Here is a 16533-nt window from a genome sequence, read left to right on the forward strand (position 1 = left end):
ATAGTGTTGGGTTGCGCGCGTACTCGCGGAGAGAGTACTTTCACTCGTGGAGAGGGAGAGAAAAAAAATGAAAAACCGCGCGGTCGTCGGCCGTCGCGCGCGCGTTCGTAATATTGCGTAAGAACCGGAGCGTTTTTTTTTCCCATACGTTTTATTCGTGCCGCGTGGCGCGTAAGCTCCGCCGCAAACGCGAAAGGCCCGTCGGCCGTGTTTGGTGGGGGCGGCGGCGGCGGTAGTCGACCGCCGTATACTGTCTCGGTGGTAGTAGTAGTGCGGGGGGGGGGATCGTTGGCCCTGAACTTATCCCCACTAGCGGTCGCCGCCGGCACACCGCGCGGCGGCGCTCGCGTGCTCGGTGTTGATATCGGAGGCCAATGCCGCCGCCGCCACTACTACTACCGCCGCCGCTGCTGTTGTCCGTCCGGCGGACGTCGCACTCTCTCTTACCTGCCGCCCGGCCGCCAGTTCAAGTTCACCGTTCCGGCAGTCTCATCCCGCCACACGCGTTCAAGTCTCTCCTCGACCGGCCAGTGTGCGATTATTGTGGTGTGCTAAACCGTGTACTGTTTTTTTAGTGTTTTTATGCGTTTTTTACCGTAGTGCAGTGTTTTCCGTCTTGGACCCGCCTGTTGTTGTTGATTTTTTCCTAGGTAAAACGTCCACGATATTATTGTTAACTAACAACCATTTAGCAGTACTTTTGACCGGACTCGCCTACTACACACACCGTCGTCTAACATAATAAATCTTACTTTGCAATCTGTCTAATCGACCCCCTTAGGAGGGGTGGGGGGTAGTGAAGAATTGGATACATTCGAACAAGGTACACATCCAATTAAAACTGTGTTTACACGGTTAATCTTATTATAATAGACCTCTGCGGTTTCAAACGCGCATTAAACGGGTTTTTATTTTCCGTCTAAATGTCAAAGATGCTAATTCATAGTGTGACATTTAGTGTGTGTTTATAGACTGTTTTTGAGCTTCTACGCGATGTGAGGGTTGTGTAACTTGTTTCCCGATGATAATTTTAAACTATTTTAGAGTATTATTATTATGTTCGATAGGGCGCGTTAACCTCGTGGACACCCGCATTGGCTAGCCCAAAGCAACGATGCGGTTCATGTTGTGCTTTTTTTCTGCATTAGCTCCTCTCCGAAAATGTGTGTTTATCTATCTTGGTTCTCATGCGAGGTGCACAATTTCAACATGGATATGGTGTAGTATTGTTCACTTACAATTCCACATAGTGTTATTATTATTGTTATCGCGTTCGGAATGTCGTTTTTAATGGATTTTTTTTTAATTTTTCGGCCAAACCCGCCACCATAATATAAATATATGACACACAGAGACCAACAAGAAACATGACAATATTTGTAAATGTTAACGACCTTTATAATACTTAATATGTTTTACGGATAAACAAAAACCGCTTAGCCTAATGGGTTCGTGAAAAATTAAAATTGTACTTTAAAAAAAAAAGTAGCTCTCATAAGTTGCTGCACCGATTCGGTGTATATTTTTTATACATCAAGCAGTATGATCGAAAACGCGTTTCTAATTTATATTACAATAATGTATCGTGTATATATATATATAAATATACTTTTTTTTTCGTGTAAGACCGCGGGAGGAACACGGGGATAATAGTGATAATTATCTTGACATCTGCATAATATAATATGGTGTAATGAAAAAAACTTTAAAAAAAAAAATACATATAAATAATAAACCCTAGCCGATGGATTGGTGATGGAGCACAAAAGGTTCCATTGTGTCCGCCTATGACGTCGGGTTATTATTATTAAATCGCTGCCGGTAATAATAACAATAACAGAGACGGGCATGACGTATATGATATTTTATAGAAAACCGATTGGAAGAAATAACAAAACCAAATTATTGTAAATAATTGTTATTTTCAGCGCGGCTGCGGTCCCTTCGAACATAATAATAATAGGTAGTTAAATCATATATTGTAAGTGGCCATTTTAGTACTCTAAATTTTGAACTTGGAAAAGAAAATAATACACTTTTCTCACTCATTGAAAAGAAAATAATCTAATAATAGTATAAAAAACATCATCAGACAGGCTTGGACGGTTTGTGTAGTCGACGGTGTCCGCGTACACAACGTGTGGCGTGCGTTTGTACTGAGAGAGCCGTGCTTTTACAGAACTCGACCGCTCGACAGTGTGTGGTCGCGTCTTCAAATGTGATCCTCTCTGGTTGCGCGGGACGAAATGTTGAGATTAGCGTCCCAAAACGACGGGGCCATGACGTCGTCGTCCGAGGTGACGTCGTCGTCGTCGGCCGCCGCGGCGGCTGCGGCGGGCTTTTCCGCCACCAGCATGTTCATCAACGCGTTTTTCAACACCAACAGCAGCCCCATGACCCGCGAGAGCATCGAATTCCTGCAGGAGCTCGACGACAGCTTCGGCGAGCCGCCTTACCATCACCACCACCAACATCACCATTACAACAACACCGCCGGTTCTCAGCCCCATCATCATCATCAGTTCCACGACGTCAACCGATTCATGGCGCACGCTACTGTGCCCATGGTAACAGGTATATTTTGTCGGGCAGAGATCATCTCCTTATCTCTTCTCCATCTTGTTAATAATAGTCTGTGCTTACACTACTTAAGTATGACCGGCTTAAGTATCAAACCTTAAGTATTCAGAGCAACTTAAATTGTGTCTTAATGTGCGATAATGCATCCGTATTTATGTTTGCGTTATGCGCAGTTGTGATTACACCATATGGCGGCTGTCACAGGACCGGTCCTAGGTCGTCGACGCCTACGCGAATGGCCCACAGACACAATAACCGAAACAACGACGACGATACACTAATATTACAATGTGTGCACGACGAGGAGAGACCGTGTTTATGTTATTTCACCGGCAGTGCTATGACCGTCTCTTGTATTTTATTTCGTTTATTATTATTATTATATCAAGGATGCCGGAACGCAGTGATCCTGTGTGTTATATATATAGGCGGCGATCATTTAATACTGCCCGGTTGTGTGCAGCTGACATGCACGCGAGATAACACTTAAAAAACAAATACATTTATTTTTTGCTCGACCGATCAGCTATAAACCGTTGTCGATCAAAACCCAAACCGTGTCAGGCCTTTTAAACGCGAATAGGGTAATTTCGAATATCCATTTGCTGCGTCACTTAGAAAAAAAATTATATTTATTGGTATTTTTGCCTCGAACCGTCGTTTGTGCGGTCGTTAACTTTAGACGTGTACGAAAATTATGATATAAAACTCGACTTAACCAACCTCTCAACCCGCCGGCCAAATCAAATTATCATTTTCTATGTACACAAGTTTTCGCGATACCTACCGTTTAGAAGAGTTTCGTTGAAGTTTACAATAACCGGCATTCGTGTCTTTCCGGCGGCTTTTACCTTATTAAGTTAGTGCTATATACCTTTTTCCCCTTTACCGTCGGCCTATACCGGTAAGTCCTGTATTATATAGAAGTTTGTCATTAATTAATAATGCTCTTGTTTCCAACTACCACCGCGTGGTGTAACGTAGGTGGACATATCGTACATCATATTAATATATCATAACCCGGGATGGTCGCTAACGATAACTAACATAGATTTCTTGGGTGTATGATATTAAGCGGCCTCCGTGTGTCAACGACTGCGGTGGCGTCAGGTCTTGTAAGGAGGTTATTGAGCGGCTAATAAAATATATACTATCGGACAGTGGTTGTCCGGTGAAATTAGTTATGGTATTTTAATTATTATTGTTTTTTTTTCTGATAGACCCACAGAATTGTCTCGGAGCCACCATAACCGGTTGTGTGCCGTCCGGATGACTCATTCGGTTTGGTAAGGCGCCAAAATTATTTCTCAACACGTTCGCGCGCCACTTCCTTCCGCCAATATATTGTATTTTATAACACACACACCGTTATGTATTTTCGATCGGTCACGATCACTTCCGACCAGCAGAATCGACGGATATAGAATAAATGTGTGATTATTATTGCGAGTGTGTCATCATCCGGTTGGATTGTTTTGTAAAAATACAAAAAAAAAAAAATCCAATAACAATTATATTAATATTATTACAACCGAATAACAGATATTATGACCGTGGGTCGCGTTCAAGTCAAACAGTAGTCGCCCACGTTATTTGTATAGCTGTTGATCATCGCCGCCGGCCTGTATTTTTATAATAGACCGCCGTATATATGTATAACTACGTCGTTGAGTTATTTTTTGTTTTCACCGCGCTGAACGCTTTAAAGGTCGAAAGTCACATTATTATTATTATTATTACATCACGTCCCTCGCCAATATTAATCTCACAATTAATAGCGTTAATACAGTAGGAACAACGCAATATCCGTTTGTGTCGTTGCCACCTATACAGTGTGCTGCGAATCGATACACCCTGTGTGTGGACTTGACATTGAAGAATAATCGGTTGCATACCCACGCGATTGATTTTCTTCTACTTCTATTGCGAGGGTTGTTAATTATTATTGTTTTTTTTATTATTTCTCGAAACACACACACACAGTTGGTCGTTTCGTCGGTTTACGACGACTCTTATAAGGTGGTTCTCGCAAACCGCAAATCGACAATTATGCTCTGGCGCAGCAGCAGTTCACCTGACCGTGGCGGCACACAACACAACACAGCCATAATACTATATACTATAATAGGTACACGCATACGTTGTAATATTATTATAATAATAATAATAATAATAATAATGTTATAATATAATATATATATAGAGGAATGAACCTTGGGCACCAGAACACCGCACACGTGTGCCGCCGACGTGGGCGCTGCCTGCTGCCAACGCCGACCGTCGTGTCCGCCGTCTCGTGCACGATAAATAAACTTTGGTTAATTAACGGTAATCGTGCTTAGATCCGATCGACCACATAGCTTTTTTTTATACTTTACAAGATGTCACACCAAATTTCATTGCCGTTTTCCATTTTCATCGTGGTTTTTCTTCTTCAATTCTGGGTTTTTTTTTCTATATTCAAAGCCCTCCCCTTCCCCCATGACCTTCACGGGCTGTGATTTCTTCTTTTTTTATTCTGCTGCCTTCTCCGCGTTCCGCTCGTCGACCACTGCGCCTGCCCTCACTCTCTCTGCCACGGCCGCCGTGCCGTTTATTATAATTATAATGATATGCATAATGATCGGCGACCTTAGCGAGGAAAATAGTGTGGAAATTGCCAGAACCCAGCTCTAAACCCGGTGGACTAAGTTTGTTGTTCTTGTTCTCAGGTACAGCTGGGCGGTCCTGTAGGGGATGGTATATTTTTTTATCATTTTTATCCCGGCTCTGGCGTCGACGAACCGATTGGACCGTGGAAAATTCTCCGTGTCTAGCTGGCCAATTGTTATTAAAAAAAACATTTCGCGTACACACACACACACACTATACACATACATTATTACAGCTTTTCAATTGTATTCGGCCCCGACATACACAATGCCCGTTCCGTCGTTAACCGGTTTTAGTTCCTAGAATTATCTTCTTCTTCTTCCTCTCCTCCTACTCCTCCTCGGCATCGCTCCAGTCATACAGCTTAAAATGTTATATTGTACAGTATTACATTCGCTGCTGTAATACCGTGGTGTTGTATATAATGGCGCTGTTATTTTGTTCCTGTGGCGTTGAGAGACGGGCAACAATGGATTGCCGAATTCTATATTATTGAGTTTTGGGCAGGAGAAAATGTGTGACGTTGTTTGTATTATATTGTAATCAACAAGAGTGGCGAAAAATAACCAAGATATTACTCATGGCCGCCTCGGACCCCAAACGGCTGACTATACAAGATTAGTGCGTTTGGCCAACTACGCCATTCGGGCTTTTTTAAGTTGAATAGGTTATATTTGTGTGTGTGTTGCAATAATTTGTCGCAAATAATTATTTCCACCGTCTAGTTGTGTAATGGACTTTTTTTTATGAACTTATTGCGTCTTAAAAGAATAACCTTTATAATATTTTATATGCTACACAACATCTGCCGGCCGTCTCCCCCCACTTCCTTTCACTCTCTCTCGGTCGGACCACGCGCCATTGTATATGTATACATATATGGCCGTGGTAATGTTTAGGAATGCCAATAAATCTGTCGCTCGTAATTCTTTTCTTTTATGTGCGTTATATATAATACAATTCGTCTGTGGTCATATGTGTGTGTGTGAATGTCTATAATTGAACGATATATTTTTAGTCGGGGTGAGAGCGAGCGTTTTTTTTTATTATGTAAATGTGTCTACGTGTGTGTGTGTTGTGCTGCACAACAAACGGAGAGAACACTCACAAGAGATTCTGTGTTGGGTTAGGTCAAGGGGAAAAAATGTTAGCCGGCATTTCTTACACAGACAGACGCACGCACAAACACAAACAGCACACACACGTGAACGATTAATTTATCTTACGTTTGTGGTTTTTTTTTCTTATAATTATTTATTATATTATGTCCGATCAGACGTTTGTTGGTTGTCGGCCGGCCGCCCGTGTTAAGTGCGTTCATATATAAATTATATTTTTTATTTAAGAACTTCCAGCGTTTTGTCCGCAAGACGGCGGCGACCACATTGCGGAACGCTGGGCGGACGTCCTTGGATGTTCGATTATTATTATTATTTTTTTTAACGCGTTCCCCGAGTGATTTTCTTCGAAATAATAATAGCAAAAAAAAAAAATAAACTCGTCCGTACAATGTAAAATAATTGTCCTGGTATATTTTCCGCGCGGCGGCGTGTGGTGTAGGTAATAATTTATTTACGTTCCACCGACGCGATTATGTATGTATATATAATACCGAGATATGCGCGGTAAGCGGAGAAGAAGAAGAGTCCCTAGAAAAATTCAGTGGCCCCATCCGACGCGAATTACAATAATAATTTGTCTAAGACATCACCGGGCGCGCCTTAACGACCGACGTTGTCGTGCGCTTATTAATTAATTAATAATTACCGAGTTGTGGTCATCGGTAGTAGTGTATAATGTGTGTGTATATATATATATATATATGAAAAATTACACTTGACAACAACAACGGCAGATGGTATATAAACGGGGTGCGGCGAGGTCTTCAATCTCTGCGCGGTTAAAAAACCAAAATATTATTATCGAAGGCGAAAACGTGATGGCGGTGGCCCGCGTGCGCGCACCTTCTCCTCAAGGTCGCGCCGGTGTTCGCTTGGCCCCGTTTCTTTGAAAACAGGTTTTTTCGGGTTGTGTTTACTTCCTGTGCGCCGCCCGGGAGTCCGTTTCCCCTTTTGGCCACACACTTGATATCTGGTAAATAATATCTGTTTTTGTTTGTTTTGTTTACAGTCAAAGAAGAGCTGTCCCCTCCCAACAGCCTGTCCGGCGGCAGCAGTCACTCCGAAGGGCTGAAAAAGAAGAAAATCAGCAACAACCCCATCAGCAGCAGCGCCGGCGGCAACAATGGCGGTAACGGAGGAGGAGGAACCGGTGTCGGTATGAATGCCGGCGGCGGAGTGCTCAACAACCGACCGCCCGAAGAACTTTGCCTGGTGTGCGGCGACCGGTCGTCCGGGTACCATTACAACGCGCTCACCTGCGAAGGATGCAAAGGCTTCTTCCGGCGGAGCATCACCAAAAACGCCGTGTACCAGTGCAAGTACGGCAACAACTGCGAGATCGACATGTACATGAGGCGCAAGTGCCAGGAATGTCGGCTGAAAAAATGCCTGACCGTCGGCATGAGGCCCGAATGTAAGTCCAACGGTTAAATTTATTTCATTACATCCTTACTATCTCGAACCGGTTTCGCTTAGCACGACCAGGAGACGCACTGCTCGTTTGATATAATAAAACCGAAACTCGAAAGGACAATAATAATAATAATATAATGACCGAAAATTAAAGGGAAAATTGACTTTTTTTTTACCCCAGTAAACCTTAAGAACCTTAAACACAATTTTATAGTGCACCCCCCCCCCCCCCAATGGGATTATGGACGGACACGAGGTTTTTACACGTTTTCTTCAAAGCCAGAATTTGATTTTCAAGCGCTTTTTATCGACCCAGAGGGCTATAACGCGCTGCAGGTGCATGACTATATTATATTATTCACCGCCCACACCGGCTGTTCCTTTGATATAATCTAGTTGTTGGAATAATAATAAAATGGTTCATGTACACGGTGGTTATTTCCACACCTCGGGTCATTGAATTTATGTACTTATGTTACAAAATGTTGGCATATTTAGCTAGCTAGGCTGATCACTAATCTTTTATTTTTTGTCCCGGTAATTAAATTTCAAAACAAAAGACTTTATACTACTGTTGTGTTATTATCGAGTGGCATAAATACTATACAGACGTTTTTAACATCTGACAATCTGATGATGTACTTGGTGTGTAGGGCTAATATTGGGTATCAAATTTCGCCAAGTATTTTATAACGGGGGTTAGTAAGTATACAGTAGATTGTTTTTCTTTAGGTTTTGGCACGCGATTCGCACGTTACGATTGACCCCCGCTAGGTAATTTCAGTTTTGGGCTCTACTGTAAAGTGGTGTGTGGGTTATTATTAATGTTTGCACGTGGCGTTCGGTGACCCCTATACAGTAGACTTTACCGGCCTTGGGATAATGATATGCGAATGAATGTATGTATAATGTACTGTTTATACAATTTTTGGAAACCGTCGTGTAGCGCGTGCAAACTTCTATTATATTATTATTGTTTCCAATTGAGAAGTTAACAAATGGCCGCGCCAGAAAATCGAACTTGACCACGGTGGCACACACACTAAGCGCGAACGACCTTGACCGATGTTAACGCCGCCTTTTTTCGGTTTTTGATATTATTTTGATGGCGTTGCCAAGCTTTTTCTGTGGTGCGTCGACCTTTATTCGCCACCATTACTTTTAATATTATTATTATTACTATACGATCGATGTGTAAAATGTGTGTGTGTATGGATTTTGTATGTGGGCAAATAATAGATAATAAATGACAAAACGCCTTGGGAGCGGAAAACTGCGTATTTACTCCTGTCGACGCGTGCCCGATTAATTTGGCTTAAAATATTATGAGAGAGTGTGTGGTGATAATACAACGGCGGTGGCAAGGCCTCTCCTGTCAAGGACCTCTCAGAAGGTCTACCGTTGATTTTCGCCGTAACAATATTATTTATTATTATATCCTTTTCCGTGTGATTTACAAAGGAAACTTTTAACGTGTACAATAGCAGCACAACGGCCGAATAAAATATCGCCGTATAATATATGTATATATATATATATTATACGGCGATATTTTATATATATATATATATATACATATATTATACGGCGATATTTTATATATATATAAATATATATACTGTGTGTGTTGTATTGCGTTGTCTATCCGACATGATCCCGTGCCGGTAGATAAAGAAAACCGATGAGTTATGTATGCATCTTTACTTGTCTTCGGAGAATTGAGACTATATTGTTGTTGCGCCTGTGTTCGCGTTATGTTTGGCGGTTTTCAGCGTTTAATTATTACTTGCCGATATTCACAATAATTATTAATAATAGCGAAGTAGTTTTAATGTGATGCGCACAAACAGTGGGACTTGTGTCAAGCCGCCTAGTTTGAAGAATTAAAATAATACCGTCCAATATGTCTTGGTGATAAGATATCAACGATAACAGTATGTATCTTGAAAAAAATATTTTATGATAAGGGTACCAATCGCCTAACAATGTAGAATTTTTTTTTCTTTTGTGTGATCATACTGGTTTTAGTCCTACTGGAGTGATTTTTTCGATTTCGTATATTGGTGGTGGGCAATGTTATTGTTTTTTTTCTTCTATAAATTAAGTTTAAGTGAAAATATATTATTATAAAACTTGTCCAAGAGTTTCATACAATGTGACGTGTTTGTTAATCCTGTTGGCGTTTGAGCCACAGGTTTATAAATAAGAAAACTTTAAAACTTTTCGGATTAATCGAGTTCTCGAAAGTTTTTGGCGGATTGGTTTCAGAATTTTTGTTTATAATATTATGAACAGCTATGGTCGCGCGCTATACCCGGAATTCACTGCGCTGTGATTTTAATAAGAAGCAATAATTCTTGATCGAAACGAATTATTTTAAAACAATAACGCGTATAGTTTTGTAACAATAGAAAAATGTGTATAATAGGGTATATGTTGTGTGTGGTGCCGCCTATAATATAAAAATCTTTAAACCATTACGAAACCACCCGCCTTGGGTGTAGGTAAACGATAATGGAACGAAAATATTTTCTTAACTTTATGTCTTTTCAATTACAATTAATTCTACGATAACCATTATCGGGTATTGCGTTGTTGTTTTTTTAAACAAATTTACTCATCAATAAAAACTCAACCAGTATTATCTACCAGTGTACCGACTTATTCAACCATAGATTTACCTTGACGGCGGCCATCTTATGCGCATTTACCCTATACGGTCACAGAGAGAGTCAACGACCGTGTCGGTGGCGTCATTACCAAAAAAAAATAATAAAGGCGCAGTTCTTGACGTTATAATGTGTCATTGGTTTTTCCCAAGTATATATTTAGCAGTCGATCCGGTAGTACAGAAGAAAGAATTTCGGCGGTGACAGTTTTAGAATAATTATGATGTATTATAATATAAATGACCAGAGTTGGTTTTCAATGGCGGCAACGACCGACCTCGAAAGCTCTGTCATATAAGTTTTTTTGACGTCTAGCAAGGAAGAAGAGTGATCTAGGTCGTCTCCACACTTCATTGGTAGCAGCAAAAAGTTTCTTTTAAAAAAATATTAATATATTAATTCTACTACCCATGTCAGAAACCGTGTATGTTACACGATTCCTAATGATTCAATACGTTTTTCTTCATCAAAAACAATTAGTATTATTCAGTCTTATAATACAGCTATATAATTGTGCGCGATTGGTCAAGGTCCATATTGTGTTATTATTTAATGAGCAATACATTCTTGTAGAATAATGTAAATATTAATTATTGAATAAATCTCTGTTGGTCGTGTTATAAATACTACATCATACGGTCAGGTGAAATAGTTCAGACTTTAACAATGATCCGTTTAACCTTTCTTGATTTTTTTCTAGATATTGTTATTTGGGTATATACTTATATTAAACTTGATGGAATATTTTCAATAGTGGCCAAACAGCAACTTCACTTATTATCCATATTATATATTGTGTTTTCGTGCACCGTTCTGCTTTATGACCTTTGGCAAAATATTGTATTAGTAGCTTTGTATTTGCCTATTTTATTAATAAAAAGCTCATACATTATTAACATAATGATGACATTTGGAGAGTGTAAACTGTTTTTATAATATTGCAACTTTTTTTTTTTTTTTGTAGGTGTTGTACCAGAAGTCCAATGTGCCGTAAAAAGAAAGGAGAAAAAAGCTCAGAGAGAAAAAGACAAGCCTAATTCTACCACTGACGTTTCTCCAGAATGTATCAAAATAGAACCTACAGAGATGAAGGTGAGAAAATATAACAATATAATAAAAAATTAATCAGCTGCGTATATTTTTTAGACATTAACAATGTTGTGTTGTAATTTCAGATTGAATGTGGCGAACCGATGGTGATTGGAGCGCCTATGACGCCTATTCCTTATCCTGAGGTGAAGCCGTTGAGTTCCGAACAAAAAGAACTAATTCACCGACTCGTCTATTTCCAGGACCAGTACGAGGCTCCAAGTGAAAAGGACCTAAAACGATTGTCGATAAATGTAACTTATTGTTCTAAATAAATAACTAGGTACATGTATTGTTTCAGTTGAAATTGTAATAAAATTGTTGTTCTTGTTTCATTTAGAATGCCGAAGAATTAGACGAAGAGAAGCAAAGCGACTCGACGTATAGGATAATCACTGAAATGACTATACTCACTGTCCAATTGATTGTCGAGTTTGCAAAACGGTTACCAGGATTTGACAAACTTGTCAGAGAAGATCAAATTACTTTACTCAAAGTAATTGATAATTATTATTCATATTAATTATTATCGAGTTAGATGCAATAATGCTTCTTCCCAAACCTCTGATTTATCTGCCATTGATGATAAAACATCAAAATATATTAGTCCTATTAATTAAATGCATTTTTATAATTTTTTTTTATTTTTTATTAGGCTTGCTCAAGTGAAGCGATGATGTTCAGGGTTGCTAGGAAATATGATATTACCACGGACTCCATAGTGTTTGCCAACAACCAGCCATTTACAGCCGACACATATTTGAAGGCTGGTCTGGGCGATGCTGTGGAAAATCAGTTGTCGTTCAGTCGGTTTATGTACAAAATGAAAGTGGACAACGCTGAATACGCCCTTCTGACGGCCATTGTAATATTTTCAAGTGAGTCCTACTCCGTTGCATACCGTATTTGAACTAGTAGTAATTATCTGTCAACTACGATTCTAACCCGTATTTTCCAAAATTGCAGATAGGCCGAATCTCTTGGACGGATGGAAAGTAGAAAAAATACAAGAGATCTACCTGGAGTCTTTGAAGGCGTACGTGGACAATCGCGACCGCGAAACAGCCACTGTCCGGTATGCACGGCTACTATCGGTTCTCACCGAGCTGCGTACGTTGGGCAATGAAAACTCCGAGTTGTGCATGACGCTAAAACTCAAAAACAGAGTCGTGCCCCCATTCTTGGCCGAAATATGGGACGTCATGCCATAATGAAATGCTGCAGCTAGTAGTTACCTTGTACCCGGCCGTGCAATGTATGCATGTTACCTGGTGATTAATTTGAAGACTGTGTAAACATTATATTCGGTCATTCAAGCGTCCAGTTATCATCACGACAGACACGGAAAAGCTTAGAGTTCTGATTATTCAACCGATAAAAATCGTATTGTTTTTTGGAAGACTATTGATATTTTAAATTTTATTGATTTAATTAAAAATAAAAAGTGCAAAACGAAGAAACCTTCTTGCATGTCAAATAACAATATTGTTTGTATGTTAGTTGTAAGCGTGCTTAAATATAAGATTATAATATATTGATCGTTGAGTGTCGAAAGGAAAGTTTTGCGATTGTTGTTAAACACAAGGATGATGGATGATGGACAATTATTAAAGCACTCCCTTTTCTTGTTTTTTTTTTTTTTTTTTGTAGTTATTATAATCACAATTATATAACTCGTTTGAACACGGACTATGTTAAACATTTCAAAGAACTTTCTTTATAATAACGCTCTACGAGAATCGGGGGGGTTGCTACGTTATTATTTTCGTTATCCTCATGTGGTTTTTGAGACTGTACCATTTTGTACCTGCGTGTTGGAGGTTTTTTTTTATATATAAAAATGTTTATTAATAAGCAAATTAATTTTATTATTAACAAATTTATATACACCCTTATAATATATATTTTTTTCTATGAAATGTAAGAAACATCATTTCTATTTGCAAAAGCTGTGATATTAGTTTATATTTTATTATGTATATTATAAGATAAATATTGTGTATACTAACAGCATCTTTTAGATATTAAACATATAGGCGTTTTATGTTAAACGTGTACAAATATAGGTTCAGGGCTTTAGTTAATAAAGTGGCACTTTTTTTTTTGTAAATAGTATATTAGTTTTTTTTTTTATTACTTAAAATTGTTATGCTTTCAAAACCTAAATATTAAATTCTGTTAATGGAAAGTATTTTGTAGCAAGTGTTAATTAATTAATAACAATTAGCAATGGTTATACATACATATATATATATATATATATAAATCAAATTTCTTTGACAAATGTTCTGAAGTAAAAAAAAAAAAGACAAAACAAAATTTACAAATAGAATAATCTACCTACTATAAATAAATTACGCGTGTATTGAGATGAAGACTGTAAACATCAACGTTTAAATATTTATATTATTATTTTTTTTTTTTTTTTTAGACCAATTGCCTTCTATAATTACTTTACTATCTATTTTTGGCGATCAATAAGTAGTACACAATAATAATAATTCATAAATATTATTAAATGTTTTTTTTTTTTTTTTTGACAATGACAATATAATGTTTGTTGTTAAGACATTTTTTTTTTTGTCAAAAGTTGAACTATTGTTAATTTTTTCTGTTTGAATTAACTTATACTAGTGTGCAATACGTTTTTCAATTTTCATTATTAAATAATTAATCGTTTAGAAGTTCATTACAGCGAGGAAAAGGTATAAAGCAATTTCATCTCGTCGTTGGTCGTGCACCGATTGATTTTCCGTGGGACTCGTGTGTAATTATTGGTTCTTACTTACAATTATTATTCCGTTGATGGAATAATTAAGTATTGTAGTTTTATAGACTATACTAGTTGTTTTTCATAGTACACAACATAAATATTATCAAATAATATCTCATCAGCCCCTTTATATATATATATATTATATATACACACATGCTTTTGAAATAAAAAAACATCTTTCAATCGTACACTAAAATAATTTAGGATTTACAACATCAACAACAATATTATTTTATATTATATTTTTCTTCCTTATTATAATTTTTTTTTTTTTTGTCCGAGTACGTTAAAATGTTATTTTCAGTCTTTTTTCTTCTTCTTTTGATAATTAATTCCTTATGTTGTTCTATTTTTTTTTTAAATTTATTAAATTTTGTTATAAAGCTCTTTACCAAGTGATTTGATTTGGAATTCCTTGTCCGAATTTAGGATTTTGTCGGGGGGAATTATTATTATTTAAAAAAATACGAAATGATGTTTTTTACATTCTACTTATTAGGTTGATGTCCATAGGAATGGTTTTTTTTTTTTTTATTAAAGAACACACAAAAACAGCCGCCCACTCGTCAGTTTTAATACTACAATTATTATTATTATTATTAAACTATTGTGTACATTTTATGAATACGTGCAAATGTTAACTCTTAGGAAATTTGAATATATATATATTGTAATAAAAATTATTTTGTAAAGAAATCGATAGAAATTACCATTGAAAAATGATCTTGTTCTTTTTATAGATTTAAGAATGTGTAATGTTATTAAAAAAAAAAAAAAAAAAATGTTTTTGACCATAGAAAATATAAGTATCCAATGTTAATAATGACTATATTATATTTGTTACTTACGTCACTCCTTGCGAAAAAATATTTAATACCATTATGTTGATCCGCATAATATTATAGTATGTTTATAGTTTATGTATAATACAATTTGTTACCTATTATTAATATATTATATTATGTATAAGGTTACAATTACATTAGAGGAATATTTAGTGAAAGATCAATTTATTTTTCTTCGATTAGACCGTTATACGATTTTATTGGTTACCGATAATACCTCTATAAAAATATGTAAAACATTAAGCACTTACACAATATTTATGATAAGTCGTCAACATAGAATCAATTTTTATATGAGCCTCAGCTTACCTCATATTAATAATGCTATTATTAGGTTATTGTAGCTACAGTTTTTAGTCAGATTCGGTATTAAATTTACGTATGCTCGCCAACAGAGAGAGTTCCGGGTTGTTTATGATTCATTTCAAAACATACCTCAGCAGATTTAATTAAAAACAGATTTACTCTTGACTAGATATTTTTTAATAAATTAGGAATATAAGCAAATTCAAATTGTTGTTTTCTAAACAAATCGGGTTCGGTACGATCCCACACGCTGCCGAAATTTGTATTCGTATTTTTTACTGTTTTGTACGAGAAAAAAAATAGTACAAGTGTAGGTTTATAAAATTACGGTAAATACGATGAATAACTTTTTTTATAAGTAAAACTATTATCAAATATATATAGAGGTATGTGATATAAAAACAAATTACACATAAATAAAAATAATTTTTACTAAACAGAAAACGACTGGATTTGAGATTCTTTAGTTAGCTTCGTTTTTTGATAATATTTTTATAACGGTTATAATAATACTATAACGATGATAACAATTATATTAATACTGGACAGAGACGCTTGATGCTACAACGTTGTACAATAAGACATTTTGTATTATGCAATTAATTAATACACAAATATGTATTTTACATTTTTTTGTAGATTGTATTAAAAAAAAAAAAGGAAATGTGGTTTTAGAGAAAAATCAAAACATTACTGTAACAAAACCGAACGCTCTACATCGTTAAGTTTTTTATGTATTGTTAAAAAAAAACGAGTAATTAAAGGTGTATTAAATATTTAAAGTTGTAATATATGATTTTAATAATAAATCAGTAACACCGTAAAGAGTGCGGTCGATGCCGTAACGTTACATAAAGCCATAGAGACTGTCGGAAACAACCAAAATGCATGCCGTTATTGTGTACGATAGAGATGAAATATTTATTAGTAATTCTTAGAGATGAAAAATGTTTTATTTTTCCCACTGATTGTTATTGTAGTGAATATACATATAATATATATATATATATATTATTCATTTTTGTTTTTTTAAGTGGATGTTAGTTGAAATTTTAAAACGATGTGTGGCCAAATGGTCGATT

General features: G+C 36.8%; 1 protein-coding gene across 1 annotated transcript; it reads left to right on the forward strand.

Moving 5' to 3' along the window:
- The first annotated feature begins 411 nt into the window (after nt 1-411).
- Nucleotides 412-13154, forward strand: LOC126833898 (ecdysone receptor). Its single transcript, XM_050565477.1, has 8 exons — nt 412-650; nt 2180-2574; nt 7363-7767; nt 11400-11527; nt 11611-11778; nt 11865-12020; nt 12180-12402; nt 12491-13154. The coding sequence occupies exons 2-8, from the start codon at nt 2247-2249 to the stop codon at nt 12733-12735; spliced, it is 1653 nt and encodes a 550-aa protein (XP_050421434.1). The 5' UTR covers nt 412-650; nt 2180-2246; the 3' UTR covers nt 12736-13154.
- The last annotated feature ends 3379 nt before the right edge of the window (nt 13155-16533 follow it).

The sequence above is a fragment of the Adelges cooleyi genome, unplaced genomic scaffold (genome assembly GCF_023614345.1).
Source record: "Adelges cooleyi isolate 19-005CV unplaced genomic scaffold, UGA_ACOO_1.1 ACOO_flye_CR_arks_rails_tigmint_CR_PRNA_2, whole genome shotgun sequence".
Classification (NCBI taxonomy): Eukaryota; Metazoa; Arthropoda; class Insecta; order Hemiptera; family Adelgidae; genus Adelges; species Adelges cooleyi.